This window comes from Hypanus sabinus, chromosome 24, assembly GCF_030144855.1.
Source record: "Hypanus sabinus isolate sHypSab1 chromosome 24, sHypSab1.hap1, whole genome shotgun sequence".
NCBI lineage: Eukaryota > Metazoa > Chordata > Chondrichthyes > Myliobatiformes > Dasyatidae > Hypanus > Hypanus sabinus.
Window position 1 is genome coordinate 36,285,611 of NC_082729.1, and position 15,970 is coordinate 36,301,580.

General features: G+C 52.6%; 1 protein-coding gene across 1 annotated transcript; it reads right to left on the reverse strand.

Annotated features, from left to right (window-relative positions):
• Positions 1 to 3,479: 3,479 nt before the first annotated feature.
• On the reverse strand, positions 3,480 to 15,635 carry LOC132380660 (titin-like). Its single transcript, XM_059949628.1, has one exon. The coding sequence runs from the start codon at positions 8,127 to 8,129 to the stop codon at positions 4,083 to 4,085; it is 4,047 nt and encodes a 1,348-aa protein (XP_059805611.1). The 5' UTR covers positions 8,130 to 15,635; the 3' UTR covers positions 3,480 to 4,082.
• Positions 15,636 to 15,970: the final 335 nt, after the last annotated feature.

Below are 15,970 nucleotides of genomic sequence, written 5' to 3' on the forward strand. Positions count from 1 at the left end.
CTGAGATTGGGTGAGACAGGAACTAGAGGTCATGGGTTAAGGGTGAAAACTGAAACATTTAAGGGGGATCTGAGGGGTAATTGCACTCAGAGGGTGGTAAGAATGTGAAACAAGTATGGAACACAACACAGAGGCCTAACCCATTGTGGCCATCAAAGGGCTTGTTGCTACACTGTAGTGCATACGACCAACCATTGGGTCTGTGCCATCCCCCAGTACCCTTTCTTTATTTCTCTGTTGCCCATTCTCTCTCATAACCCTATCTGTGAGTATCTTGACACTTGCATGAATGTAATGTTCCCCCCCCCACCTTGATGTCTGCCACTCCCTTCTGCCCCTCAGACCTCTGTGCTTCTCCCAATCTCCATCACCCAGATGGCAGCTCCAGGACCCGCCTCTTTCCTCTGATCATACCACTGTGAGGAGACAGGCCCTCTGGCCCATCTTGGCTATTCCAACCAAGGTTCCCCATCCGAGGGAGTCCCATTTAGCTCATAATCATCCATCCCTTTCCAACCCCTGTAAGTCAGCACATTGGCCTTCATAAATCACAGCACTGAGTGCAGGAGATGGGATGTAATGTTGAAGTCTTATAAGACGTTGGTGAAGCCTAATTTGGAGTGTTGTGTGCGGTTTTGGTCACCTACCTACAGGAAAGAGAGGCACAGGATTGAAAGAGTGCAGAGAAATCCGACCAGGATGTTGCCAGGACTTGAGATCCTGGATTACAGTGAAAGCTTGAATAGGTCAGGACTTTATTCCCAGGAGCATAGGAAAATGAGGGGAGATTTGATAGAGATATATAAAATTATGACGGGTATATGCAAGCAGGCTTTTTCCACTGAGATTGGGTGAGACTAGAACCAGAGGTCATCTGTTAAAGGTGGAAGGGGAACACACACGAAATGTTGGAGAAACTCAGCAGGTCAGGCTGCATCTGTGACAGTTGACTTTTCGGGTCGAGACCCTTCATCAGAACCGGAAGAGAAAAGATGAGAAGCCGGAGTAAGAAGGTGGGAAAAGGAGAGGAAGAAGGTGGTAGGCTATAGGTAAAACCAAGAGGGGGAGAGGGGTGGAGTAAAGAGCAGGGAAGTCGCTTGATGAAGGAAATAAAGGGCTGGAGCAGGGGGAATCTGATAGGAGAAGACAGAAGACCATGGAAGAAAAGGAAGGGAGTGGAGCACCAGAGGGAGATGAGAATGGTGAGGGAATGGAGCACATTACTGGAAGTTGGAGAAATTGATGTCCAGGCCATCAGGTTGGAGGCTACTCCGACAGAATACAAGGTGTTGTTCCTCCAGCCCGAGTGGGGCCTCATCGTGGCAGTGGAGGAGGCCAATGCCTGACATGGCGGATTGGGAAGTGGAATTAAAATGAATGGCCACTGGGAGGTGCCACTTTTTTTGGCAGATGGAGGAAAGCGGTCTTCTAATCTACATTGGGTCTCACATATATATAGGAGGCCACACCAGGAGCCACGGATACAATAGATGAACCCAACAGACTCGTGAGGAAGGTCTGTTTAGGGATGAATGGTAGTGATGGAGGGGCTGTACAGGTAGGTGTAGAACTGGTTCTGCTTACAGGGATAAGTGCCAGGAAGGAGATCAGTGGGGAGGGAGTCATGTAGGGAGCGATCCCTGTGGCAAGTGGGGAGGGGGTGAGGGAAAGATGTACTTGGTGGTGGGATCCCATTGGAGATGGCAGAAGTTACAGAAAATTTGAGGGCAGGGTAGAAGTTGGAGGTAAAGTTGACGAGTTGGAAGCAGTCGTCAATGTAGTGCAGGAAATGTTGGGGAGCAATACTGGTGTAGGCTTGGAACATAGACTGTTCCACTTAGGTAACAAAAAGGCAGGCATGGTTGGGGCCAATGTGACTGCCCATGGCTACACCTTGGTTTGAAGGAGGTGGGAGGAGTCAAAGGAGAAATTATTTAGAGTGATGGCCAGTTCCACCAGACAAAGGAGAATGGTGGTGGAGGGAAACAGGTTGAGTCTGGTGCCCAGAAAGAAACGGAGAACTTCGAGGCCTTCCTGATGGGGGATGGAGTATAGGACAACCATAGTAAAGATAAGATGATCAGGGCCAGGGAACTTGAAATAATTGAAAAGATCCAGAGCATGCGTAAATGCCTTGCAGTGTGGCCTCCTGTATATTGGTGAGACCTGACATAGATTTGGAGACTGCTTCACCGAGCACTTATGCTCCATCTGTCAGAAAAAGTGGACCCATTTTAATTGCACTTCCCATTCCCATATGTCAATCCATGGCCTCCTCCACTGCCCCAATGAAGCCACACTCGGGATGGAGGATCACCACCTTATATTACATCTAGGCATGATCATTGATTTCTCGGACTTCTGGTTCCTCCTCTTCCTTCACAATTCCCCATTCCCATTTTCCTTTCTCACCTCATCTCCTTACCTGCCTATCACCTCCCTCTAGTGCTGCTCCCCCTTTCTTCCTTGGCCTTCTGTCCTCGCCTATCAGGTTCCCCCCTTCTCCAGCCCTTTATCTCTTTCACTAATCAACTTCCCAGTTCTTTACTTCACCCCTCCCCCTCCCGGTTTCACCTGTCACCTACTACATTGTGTATCTTCCTCCCCTCCGCACCTTCTTACTCCGACCTCATCCTTCTCTCCAGTCCCGATGAAGGGTCTTGGCGCGAAATGTCAGCGGTTTACTCTTGTCCATAGATGCTGCCTGGCCTGCTGAGTTCCTCCAGCATTTTGTGGGTGTTGCTTGGATTTCCTGCATCTGCAGATTTTCTGTTTGATATTTAAGGGGAACACGAGTGGGAACTTCACTCAGGAGGTAGTCTGAGTGAGAAATGAGCTGCCAGAGGAAGTAATGAATGAAGGTTGGGCTTCCACAATTGAGATAACTTCAGTACGTAATAAAGTTTTGGGGCAGTTATGGTCCAGATGTGAGTTGATGGGACTCAAAGGTAAGAATTGGCAAAGTGTCAGGTATTCTCCTGTCCTGGTTGGTGTGCCCATGGCTGGAAACATCTCTCCCCGTGCTGCTGTCATCCCCCGAGTATTTCAAATATTCACATTTTTAAAATTTCAGACTTCTAAGTTTGACTCCAACCCCTACCGTAACTTTGTGCCTAGTCCATGGGATGAGCCAAAGGGTATTTGGTGCCATGGCGGGAGGGGGCAAGTGAGAGAGTGGGAAATCTGGCCAGCTGGGGATAGGCTGGAGTTTGGTTGGAGATGGCAGAGGAACTGGAGGAGGGAGGGGTTTTGGACTGGAGGCTCGGTTTTAGCATGGGATAGTGCATGGAAAACTGTTAATTGTGGAGAGGATGGGAATTGGGAATAGGAGGGGGAGTGGTTTGGTGAGGACTGGGATGGGGCGCCGGATGGGTGTTAGATCTTTGTGTGGTTTGGACAGGGCACTGGGTGGGTGCTGGAGTTGGTTTGGTTGGGGTGATGATGGGCACCAGGTGGGTACTAGATTTTTGGATGCTGAGTGGGTACTGATGGTCTCTGGGCAGGCAAAGGTGGCAGACGGGGCCAGCCTGTAGTTGGTTGATTGGGTGTGAGTCTGGGGATGGGTCGGTGATGGAGCTGGGGGTTTGGCTGGAAATCCCGGACTGTGGGGGCATTTTGTTGACAGTGAGTGTTGGAATGGGGCTGTGTCTTGGTAACATGGCTCGATCTGGTTGACTGGGATCTTGAGATCAGATTTCATTTGTTTGCTAATTGGTGATTGCTTGGCAGTGGCATCGAGATTGGGACCGAAATTGGGAGCGCAGGCATGGGATTGGCTGGACAGAGTAATCCCAATTGTGACTGGCTTGACGATGGAGGATGGCGATTGGTTGACAATAGAGGTGCTGTCTTGGGAGTGGTGGTGGTGGTGAGGGTTGAGGTAGCGGGTGCCTGGGATTGGACGAATGTTGGGAGGGAAGAGAGAACCAGACGAGGTGATTGGCTAAAACGTGCAGGGGGAGGAACAAGCCAAGTGAGTGGCGGCTGTTGTCATGGACGCCAGCTGCCAGCCGACCGACATGGTGTTCGAGGACATGAGGGAGACAGTGGGTGTTTTATTGACCGATTGCGGATGCTGACACTCAGTGGCCGGGCTTGATCTTGGCCTTCCTCCTCTTGGGCTTCGGGCTCCGCTCCTCAGGCTTCAGGATCCAGCTGGCACATTGTTGCCGGTAGGTGCGGGTCTTTTCCAGCAGGCTGGGCCGGGTGAGCGGGCCTCCCCTGGCCGCCACAGACAATGGCGTCTTCTCCCGGCGGGGCCGACCGGCCTCCGGGCTCCGGGGCTGCTCCAGAGCGGTCGGCGCCCTGGAGCGCCTGCGGACGCGGCCAGCCGTCGGAGGTCTCCTGCCTCGGCCCGCGCCCCGGCCTCTGCCTCCCTCGATGCTCTGGGGCTTCCTGCCCTGCCCCTCCTTGCCAGGCGGGCTTTGCTTGCGAGGTGCAGCCAAAGCTTCCTCTCCCACCGGCCTGGCTGGCCTCAGCTTCAGAGGTGCAACCTCCTCCCTGCCCCTCTTGATCCCCTTGGGTGGCTTCTTGGGAGGGGCAGCGGACTGCCGCGCCGGGGCCTCTGCCTTAGCGGCGCGACGTGGCAGGCTGTCTTTGATCTCCCCGTACTTCTGGCGGTAGTAATCGACCAGGATGCGGCGGCTCTCTGGGTGGACGCCCCTCTCCTCTTCCTCGTGCTCCAGGCGGGCCAGCAGCACGCCAAAGGCCATCACCTCTGGGGGCAGGGGGGGACCACAGGTTGCAGGATGCTCGGCTCTCAGGAAGTGGTCAAAGGTGTCCGTGTCGCTCATGATACGCAGGAAGTCTCCCAGCCCCACCCCTCTTCCCGAGTTCACCTTATCAAACTTCTCCTCGTCCGGGATGAAAGGGTTGCTGACCCTTATGGACAGTCTGCGCATCATCTCCAGCACGCCCCCCGGCTCGATGCAGCTCCCGTCACTGCCCTTCTCGAAGAGCTGGAACACCTCTGTCAAGGCAGCAACCTGGCCCGGTGTCAGGGCACCTTCTTTGTAGTCATCGTCAGGTTCCAGGAGGTCCAGGTACTGGATCAGGCTGTAGATTGAGATGCCCATGAAGGTCCTGTCTTTCAGATCTTCACCCTTTGCCCACTTGGTCCTCAGCCTGGCACCTTTCTTCTTCCTGTAGTAGTACTCGAGGAGGGTGACTGTGGTGTTCTCGGAGAGAGCCTGAGCCTTCAGCAGCGTGGCCAGGATCTTGAAGAAGATCCGGTCGTCCAGGAGCCCCTTCTGGGGGCTGGAGTCATCGCAGGAGTCCGGCAGGGCGCCAATGAATGATGAGAACAGCTGATCGTTGGTCATTGTGCTCAAGAAATCCTCGGCGCTCAGCACGCCATCTTGGTCCACATCCAGGCTGGCAAAGGCTCGTTGGAGGACTGGCTCCGGTGTATTGTACTGCAACCTAACCAGGAGGTCTCTGAACCGGCTGAAATCGATAGGCCCCATAACTATGTCTGCCAGGATGTTGTAAATCTGCAGCAAGGCTTCGACTTCGTTGGTCGTTAACTCTCTTTTTTCAGCTGGTGGTTGTACAGCTAATGTTAAAGATGATGCTGGTTTACTTGCAAACCCTTTCTCTGCCTCTTCAGGTACCTCCTCTCCCATCACCTCTGCTGTTACCTCCTCCCCTGGCTTCTCTGCCATTGGTGCTTCCTCCACAGGTGCCTCCTCACCACTTGGTGTCCCCTCCCCTGGCATCTCTGACACAGGCCCCTCCTCTCCAGACACTGCTGCCTCTTCTGCTAGATTCTCCTCTTTCAGCAGCTCTGCTCCAGGCATCTCCTCTGCGGGTGCCTCCTGCTCTCCTGGGGCTCCATCCACTGATGTTTCTGTTAGCACCTTCTCACCCAGCAGTGCCTCATCTCCCAGTGCCTCCTGCACTGGCACCTCCTCTAACGGGAGCCCCTCTGCTGGCATCTTCTCTCCCAGCATTGCCTCCTCCACTAGCTCTTCTGCTCCCGGCTTTGCCTCATCTGCCCCAGGCATTGCCTCCACAGGCATTTCCGCCCCGGGCACTGCCTCCTCCATTGGCAGTTCTCCTGCCATTGCCTCCTCCACGGGCATTTCTGCCCCCGGCATTGCCTCCTCCACGGGCATTTCTGCCCCCGGCATTGCCTCCTGCACAGGTGCTTCTGCCCCCGGCATTGCCTCCTCCGCTGCCTCCTCCTCTGGCACCTCTGCCTCAGGCGTTGCCTCCTGCACAGGTGCTTCTGCCCCCGGCATTGCCTCCTCCGCTGCCTCCTCCTCTGGCACCTCTGCCTCAGGCGTTGCCTCCTGCACAGGTGCTTCTGCCCCCAGCATTGCCTCCTCCGCTGCCTCCTCCTCTGGCACCTCTGCCTCAGGCGTTGCCTCCTGCACAGGTGCTTCTGCCCCCAGCATTGCCTCCTCCGCTGCCTCCTCCTCTGGCACCTCTGCCTCAGGCGTTGCCTCCTGCACAGGTGCTTCTGCCCCCAGCATTGCCTCCTCCGCTGCCTCCTCCTCTGACACCTCTGCCTCAGGCGTTGCCTCCTGCACAGGTGCTTCTGCCCCCAGCATTGCCTCCTCCGCTGCCTCCTCCTCTGGCACCTCTGCCTCAGGCGTTGCCTCCTGCACAGGTGCTTCTGCCCCCAGCATTGCCTCCTCCGCTGGCACCTCCGCTCCTGGCATTGCCTCCTCTGCTGGTGCCTCCGCTCCCAGAATTGCCTCCTCTGCTGGCTCCTCCGCCTCAGGCGTTGCCTCCTCCACGGGCGCTTCTGCCTCAGGCATTGCCTCCTCCGCTGGTGCCTCCGCTCCCAGAATTGCCTCCTCTGCTGGCACCTCCACCTCAGGCGTTGCCTCCTCTGCTGGCGCCTCTGCTCCTGGCGTTGCCTCCTCCGTTGGTGCCTCTGCCTCAGGCATTGCCTCCACCGCTGGCGCCTCCGCTCCCAGAATTGCCTCCTCCACTGGCGCCTCAGCCTCAGTCATTGCTGCCTCCACTGGTGCCTCTGCTCCTGGCATTGCCTCCTCCACTGGAGCCTCCACTCCCGACATTGCCTCCTCCGCCTCAGGCGTTGCCTTCTCCACTGGCGCCTCAGCCTCAGGCATTGCTTCTTCCACTGGCGCCTCTGCCTCAAGCATTGCCTCTTCCACTGACACCTCCGCTCCCGGCATTGCCTCTTCCACTGGCGCCTCCGCTTCTGGCATTGCCGCTTCTACTGGCGCTTCCTCTTGTGGTGCCTCCTCTGCTGGTATCTCTTTTTCCAGTAGCACCTCCATTGCTGGTGCCTCTTTCCCTGATACCGGCTGCACAAGCAATTCTTCTTCCTTCTGTGTTTCTTCCTTCTCTGGTTTCACCTCTTCTTCCATTACCTTGGCCACTGGAATTCCCTGTCTTGGCAACTCCTGCTCTGGTACCATCTCTCCTCGTCTCTCCTCTGTTGGCACCTTCTCCACCAGCTGTTCTTCCCCTGGGATCACCTCTGTCGTAGTCTCCAAAACTGGCTGTTCCATTATTTTTGATGCCTCTTCCTTCTTTGAGGCCACTTCTGCTGCCTCTTTTTCCTTTCCAGCAGCCCTCCTCTGCCCTTCTCTGGTTCCGTCTCCTTTCATCATCCGTCCCAGTATGTCCACAACATCTCCCAGGACTTGATCCGCCTGAATCATCAACTTCTCATCTTCCATCATCTTCCCAATCATGTTGTCCATCACCTCTTCTACTACCTTCTCCACTGCCTCCAATATGATCATCACCACCATCTCCACTTGCTCCGCCGATGGCTCCTCCAGCTCCTCGCCCCCTTGTGAGAGGCTGGGCACGGCTGTGCTCCGAATCTCTTGCTTCGAGATGGATGCCATCCTTTGCTCCTTGTCCTCCTTGAGCTCCTTCCTGTGCTGCTGTTTTGGTTTTCCTCCATGCTCCCTTTCTATCTCCCCCACCTGCCGGGCCAAAAGATCCAGGGCATGGTCCATTTTCTCCATGTCCTCCATGATCTTTGTCACGGTCCCCATCGTGCTCTCCAGGACGTTCAGCGTCTTCTCGTCACCATTCTGCTTCCTCCTCAGCAGATGTTCGATCATCTGCTTTACCCCTGCCACCCTCCTCGCTTGCTCCATTGCATTCCTTCCCCCTTGTCCAGAGGTGGATGCCTCCATCTTGCACTGTTTTCCACCCCCCCCCCCAGTTGGCTTCCACGTTTTAAGTGCTGCGCACTGGTTCACCACGCATGGGCTGCGTTGGAATTGAGAGCCCTTTCATCACCCGTTGTTGTGCAGATTTTATCTTCCTGAGCTGACTGTCCCTGTGCCTGATCCTCCACTCCCCACACACCCCAGCCCTGTCCTGCTGATGTCATCCAGCAATTGTCCTTCATTATCGACCTAATGTCTCAGCTAGCTGGCCGGTCAGCCGGTCACAGCAAGTAGGGATGGCATGAATACCCACTGTATCTACCCAGCTAGTCTCTCCTCATTGACCACTTCATCGGGCATTAGATCTAAGACCTTAGAGGAGAATAGTATGAAGAAGAAAGGGAGCATGAAACAGAAGCAAAGGCTTGGTCACAGAGCAAAGCAACGATGTGAAGGGGCCGGACAGAGTTGGCGAATGGGCATCTGAGGGTTCTAGAGGCTGGCAAGGTGATGTTGGGCCACAGAGGGGTTTACAAAGGAAGGAGGGAGAGTTTCAAAGCTGCGACGCTTCCTGATAAAGAAGTCTAGATTGGTGAGTAATTTGGACTTGGTCGTCATTTGGACACAGTAGAGGTTCTATTAAAGGGCAAGATGCCACAAACAGTTGGCACCAAGGTTACCCAGCCTTTTTAGGAATGGGATTTAGTCCTGTTCCTTCAAAAGAGGCCAGAGTTTAATAAACAAAGAAGAACATGGGGATTTTTAAACAAACTGGTTAAGTTTGCAGATGATACCAAGGATGGCGGAGCTATGGATAGTGTAGAAAACTGGTAAAAGATAAAGATCAGTTGCAGATATGGGCAGATAAATAGCAGATGGAGATTAACCCAGATAAATGCGCCTCAGTAGGGCAAATGCAAAGACACAGTACTCTGTTAAGGTAAAATCCGTAACAGTTGTGCTGAGCAGAGAGATCCTGGGGTCCAGGTTCATAATGCCTTGAAAGTGGCTACAGAGGTCTATAAGGTGGTTTTAAACAAAAGGCTTATGGAATGCTTGCTTTTATTAGTCAAGGCATTGACTTCAAGAGTCAAGAGGTTATGTTGCAATTTTATAAAACTCTGGTTCGGCCACATCTGGAGTATTGCATACAGTTCTGGTTGCTGCACTGGAGGAAGGATGTTGAGGGGGTGCAGAAGAGGTTCACCACGATGCCTGCCTGCTTCAGAGGGCATATGCTGTCATGAGAGGTAGGACAAAGTTGGGTTGTTTACTCTGAGGCACTGGGGGCTGAGGGGAGTTCTGGAAGATTTATGAGAGGCATCGATAGAGTAGACAGGGAGTATCTGTTTCTCAGGTAATACCAAAGAGCATGCATTGAATGTGAGAGGGGTAGATTCAAAGGGGTAAAGGAGAGTGGTGGGTTCCTGGAATGGGGGTAGAGGCTTTTAAGAGAGGTTTGGATAGGCACAGGGATGTAAAGAAGATTGAGGGGTAGGGACATGGTGTAGGTAGGAGGGATTAGTGTTTGGGTGTTTCTGATTTGCTCTTTAGCTGGTTCAGCACAACATTGTGGGCTGAATGGTCTCCTATGTTCTGTGTACAGAGTCCCATTGGTTAGACGGTCTTATAACAGTTCTGACTATTGTTAGCATGGCATATCTGTTTATTTGCTCTGTAACACACTCACCAAACTTAAAACGGAATTTACCGAATAAGACTGAATGACTGAATAAGATCTTGTCTTCTTTGCAGATTTATTTAGTCGGGGCTCTTGCATTGCTCCTGGGACACTTGCTGAAAATACCGGTGCCCTGGCGGGTTTGCACCCCACACACCGGGGGGGGGGGGTTGAGAAAGCTGGCGATGGCACCGGCTTTCGGCCCGGCAGACAAGAACGCCCGAAGATCCATCTCCCTGAAGTTCACAAGCTTCAAACTGTTGGGGATCAGAGGGTTTTTCAGTGGGATCCCCGTCTGGTACATCACACTTGACACCTCAGAGGCAAAGATGCAGCCTGCGTGGTCTCCAAGCAACTGAAAGACCTCGTAGAACCCCAGCAACTGCTTGGTGGTCCAGGCTGCTCTGCTCCCACCAATTCCGGGGAGAAGCTCGGAGAAGCATCGCTGGTCCTGAGGCGGAAGCTCGCCTGCAGTTTCCGCATCCTCTGGTAGGAACAGTGCACAACGCTTCCGATCGACAGCCCTGAAAGCTTCAACAGGATTTCGAAGAGCACCCCGTTGCTCACATGGCAGGCGGGGTAGCTCGGCCAGGAACTTGAGGAAGAGCCGGGTGTCGGACATGGCTTGGCAGAAGTCCTTGATGCCCACTTTGCCATCCGTGTCGTGATCCAGTTGCCTGAAAGCTCTCCGGGCTTCTGGTCTCCCTGGCGTTAAAGCCCCCTGCTTTCAGCAGGGATTGGAATCAATCGAGCCCCTCCCCCCCGCTCCCTCGAAAGACGGTCAAAGACGATGGAATGCTTGACGCAGTTCCTGTGTTGATGGTGGCAGTGTGGACCTCTGGGGGGGGGGGCCTCACCTCCTCGCAATGCCCAACGTGTGTCGCTGCAGTTCCGCCTGAACTCTCGCTGTTGTCCCTCTCCTTCTCCCCACCCCCAGCCCTGCCCTGCATCTTTATGAAGTCCTCCCAGACCTGCTCCAGCCTGTCCAGCACCTTCCTTACCTCCATCTTCTCCACTGCCTCAAGCACTACCTTCACTGCCCTCTCCACCTGGTTGTCTTTTGCCTCCTGCCCCCTCTGCACTTTGAAGGCTCCCCAGCCTCGCCTCACCTGCTGTTTGCAGGGCCTCCATTTCCCTCTCCTTCCAACGGATGTTCTCCTCCCCCGTGTCACTTCCAAGCTTGCCTCCCCGATCGCGGCTTCTCGATAGACCCTCTTCTTCATGGGACTGCAGCCCTCCCTGGCTGTCCCCTGTCTGCAGGGGTGAGGCAGAACTTCCGGCGCCCCAGTCTTGTATTTGGATCTCAAATGACTAGTCACCGAGTTAACAGCCGCGGTACGCCCCACCCTTCTTGTGTGAGAGGACAGGACCCAAGTGGTCTGACCCTGTGGCACCAGAGGGCACACGTCTTCTCCTGGCTCGAGCCTGCTGGTTGTCACACAAGCATTTCTGACTCTACGCCCAGCCACGGCCTCCTTCCGTCTCCCAAGTGCAACGCGACTGAGCCTGAGCTTTTGAGGGCTTCGCCAGGTGTGGTCGAGAGACAGTCCTGATCCCACGGGGTCACCTCAAGAGCCTGCCCACAACCTGGAGGAGGGAGCAGTTAAAGTGGACATACTAGAATCTGCTGGCTTTCTCTGTGAGATCCCCCTCTCATTCTAAATGCCAACATTCCTTTTAACGGGGTCATCCAACCTGGGGTCAAACCCCTTGGCTGATGGTAGGGGTCCGTGGCATCAAAAAGGCCGGGGACCCCTGTAATCTAGAAGGAAGTGTCCAGTCAATGGGCCTGGATGCTTAGCAGTGATGCTCCTGTTTATTGGCTGCAGCTGTTTCTCAGTGACATGTCTGTCAGGTTGGCAAGGTAAGCGCAGGCCAGGCCAGGTAAGAATATCAGATTCCCCCAGGAGAGGACAGGGGTGCAAAGTGATTTGCATGGGGTTTATGGTTACCTTTATAAAAAGTCACAGAGTTTTACAGAACAGAAACCAGTCTTCGGCCCACCTCAACCATGCCAACCTGTCTTGGCCAGCTCCCTCTGTTAGATCAGTAACATTTTTATCATCAGGGCCCCCGACCATACGATGGGTCTGCCAAACATCAGACTACTACTACTGCAACTTGGGCCTAGGGGGCTGGTGTTGGGCACGATGACAGACTCTCCACTCCTCCCCCTCCCTCATCGGTATGTTCAGTTCATCTACATCAGCCATGCCACTATCTTCTAGGAGCGTGATGACCATAGTCTTGGGAGGACGCCCAGGGTTCATCCTCCCGTGCTTGGGTGCCCATGTGATGACTAGGCTGGCAGGTAGCTCAGGGTGGAGTAGACGGTGCCCCGCTAGTTTCAGTCTTCTCGCCTCGATTTTAGTGGTGAGCATCGGTAGGTCGTCATAGAGCTCGACGTTCGTCATGTGCTGTTGCCAACTCACGTCAAGAGCCATCCGGAGAGTTTGTGTATAGCAGTCATCTAGTGACTTTCTCATGGTCTTGGTGAGTGTCCACGTCTCGTGAGAATGGACTCTCTGACTGCTATGAAGATCCTCATTTTGAGCCTCTGGTCAAGTTTGACGTCCAGATTTCCTTCATATCGTTCATTGCCATCCATGCCGGCACCTTCCGTATCTTTATGTCCTTCTCCAAACTCGTCATTCTTCACCCGAGGTACTTGAAGTCTAAGACTTTCTTAATGGTATCATTCCTTACGGTCTTGAGAGTACCTCAAACATCGGAATGGGGAGGAAATGTGACCTAACTGACTTTGACCGTGGAATGATTGAATAGGAGCAGATTTTAGCCATTCAGCCCATCGAATCTGCACCGTCGTGTGCCAGATGGGGTGGTATGAGTATCTCAGAATCGGCTGATCTCCTGGGATTTTCATGTACAGCCGTCTCTAGAGTTTACAGAGAATGGTGCCAGAAACAATTTTTTTACAAATCCAGTGAGCAGCAGTTCTGTGGCTAAAAACGCGGTTAATGAGAGAGGTTGTGGAGAATGGTCAGATTAGTTCAAGCTGACAGGAAGGTGATAGTCACTCAAATAACTGTGTTAACAATAGTGATTTGCTGAACACACAACATGTCGAACGTTGAAGCGGACGGGCTGCAGCAGCAGTAGACAACGAACATAAACTCAGTGGCCACTTTATTAGGTGCAGGATATACAATGCCTGTAAAAAGTATTCACAAAGGATTTAATCTTTTTTTTAAACTAATCAACAGAAAAAGACTGTTTGGTGTCAAAGTGAAATCAGATCTCTGCAAAGTGATCTAAATTACAAATATAAAAGACAAAATAGTTGATTGCACTGTGATTCAATGTTGTACAACAATAAAACATGAACATTTCCACGGGGGTGAACACTTTTGGTAGTGTGGTTATATAGTGCCTCAGCTAAAATGTTAACCCGCTTTTTCTCTCTCCACAGGAACTTCCTGGCACGTCAAACCTTTCCAGAATCATCTTGTGTGTATGTCCTGCACCCATCCGTAATGGAGTGCCTGGCAAGCAAAGCACAAATGGGCGTGTTATTGACTCATTCCTTCGCTTAACAGCAGTACCGTTCAGCTTATACTGCATCCTCAAGCTGGCAAAAAGATACCCTGGCAGAATGCATGTGAACAGAATTGATCGAAATTTACTGCTCAGACAGCACAAAGAGAAAACAGGGTCGGCGACCAGAAACCAAGTCAAGCAGGTCAGTTTAGGGGAGACTGAGAGAGAATCTCATTGAAACTGATCGAATGCTGATAAAGTGGACGTGGAGTGGATGCTTCCTGTAGTCGGGAGTCTAGGACCAGAGGGCACAGCGTCAGAATACAAGGGTGTCCCTTTAGAACAGAGATGAGGAGGAACTTCTTTAGCCAGATGGTAGTGAATCTGTGGAATTCATTGCCGCAGATGGCTGTGGAGGCCAAGTCATTCGGTATATTTAAAGCAGAGTTGATGGGTTCTTGATAAGTCAAAGGTTACAGGAAGAAGGCAGGAGAATGGGGTTGAGAGGGAAAATAAATCATGCACGATGGAATGGCGTAGCATACTCAATGGGCCGATTGGCCTAATTCTGCTCCTGTGCCTGATGGACTGGAGTTGAGAGAAGTTTAGGGTGCAGGGCTGGAGGATGATACAGAGATGAGGAGAGGATGGGACACAGAGAACAGAAGAGAAATGGAAAGTTTTGAGATCCAGCTGCCAGTTGTAACATTGTCCGTTCTTTTACTGTGAAACATGTTGCTCTCTGAAACATTCAGTAAATGCTTTTGATTTCCTTCCGAATGTGCCTCTAAGTCTGGGAATATGTAAGCTTGTACCACCTTGAGCTTACGACACTGGGAGGGGCAGCGAGGAGAAAGTGCCGTGTGTGGAGAGTGTCAGGCTCCGGAGGTCGGGGTGCCAAGGGAATGACGCAGTGTGGGAGGGCAGTGACCAGGAAAGTACCATGCTGTGGGGTAGGGGTGGGGAATGAGGAGGCATTGTTGTGCTGTTGGGGGGTGGAACGGGACAGTGTCATGCTGTAGGACGGGCAGTGAGGAGAGCAATGTGGGAGGGCAGTGACCAGGAAAATGTCATGCTGTGGGGTGGGTGTGGGAATGAGGAGGCAGTGTTGTGCTGTTGGGGGGTGGTACGGGACAGTGTCATGCCGTAGGACGGGCAGTGAGGAGGGGCAGTGCCTAGCCCGGGTCTTTGAGAGCTTGTTCCCGTTTGTGAGCAAGAGGCAACATTAGTGGAGAATCCCAGCTGAGTGGGTGTCCCACTGTCGAAGGGACGAGCTGAGAGAGTCGTGTCAGCAGTGAAGATTTGCTGAGGAATGGGAGGGGTGGTGTAGGATCTCATTGAAACGAACCGAGTATTAAAAGGTCTAGATAGAGTGGATGTGGAGAGGATGTTTCCTGTAGTGGAGAGTCTAATACGAGATGGGAACAGCTTCAGAATAAAAGGATGTCCCTTTAGAACAAAGATGAGGAGGAATTTCTTTAGCCAGGTGCACGGAGACCGCACAGAGAGAGAGAGAGAGAGAGACACACACACACACACACACACACACACACACACACACAGCCTTGAGACAGGGTGGTCACATTGAATACAGGGTGGATGGGGGGGGGAGGGGTCAGGGCAAGACATAGAACACCGCGACCTGGTTTCAACCCTGAACTCTGGCGCCTGTTTCTCTGTGTGGAGTTAGCACAGAGACAGAGACCATATGGGGTCTCCCCTCGAGTCCCAACGACATGCGGTTCGGTGGTAAATTGGCCCCTTGTGCACGGGTGAGGGGTAGAATCAGGAGAGTTGATGGAAAAGATGGGATCACTGTAAAGGGCGGGGGTTCAGCACGGACACGATGGACCAAAGGGCCGTTTGCATGCTTGACAAGGTTTGGAAGCTCTGGTGAACAACCAGATCAGTAAAACAGCTCGACACGCACAAAGAGCTGGAGGAACTCAGCAGGCCAAGTCGCATCTACGGAAAGAGTAAACGGTCATTGTTTCGGGCTGAAGCCCTTTGGCAGGACTCAGAACATCGACTGTGCTCTTTTCCATAGATGCTGCCTGGCCTGTTCAGATTTCCAGCATTGGCAGATCTTCCCTTGTTAGTAAAACAGCTCTGGTGTTGGCAGGGGCACGGTGGATCAGTGATAATTATTATGGTAAATGTGGAGTTTGTACTGTCCCCTACAATATTTAATTTATGCACCTCCTGTTGTTCATCTGTAGATATAATCCTTACTTCCTAAGTTATCGTGTGTATATGTGTGTGTTACATGTACTGTGCTTTACACCCTGGTCCAGAGAAACATCGTTTCATTTGATGGTACACACGTACATAGTTAAATGAAAATAAACCTGACTTTTGCACAACTCTTTTTCATTTTGTATTCTAATTTTTAACATTTTTTATGTATTGCACTGCAGTGCTGCCACAAAACAAGTTTCACGATACGTCAGTGAAATTAAACCTGATTCTAAAGTTTCCTCCATTCACCTTAAGTGGTTGTCCTCTGGTCCCCTGGTGTTGGCCATTGTGGCCTGGTAGAAAGTCTTTGGTTTTGCCTCTCATCATTCTGTGCCCCTCTATTGAGTCACCCCTCATCCTCCATCACTCCAAAGAGAAAAGCTTGAGCTCACTCAAACTATTCTCATAAGACTTGCTCTCTGATGTACTTGCTGCAGTTGAGGTTGGG

Coding starts and splice junctions, on each gene's coding strand:
- LOC132380660 (XM_059949628.1), bottom strand. CDS start 8,129: ATGGAGGCATCCACCTCTGGACAAGGGGGAAGGAATGCAATGGAGCAA.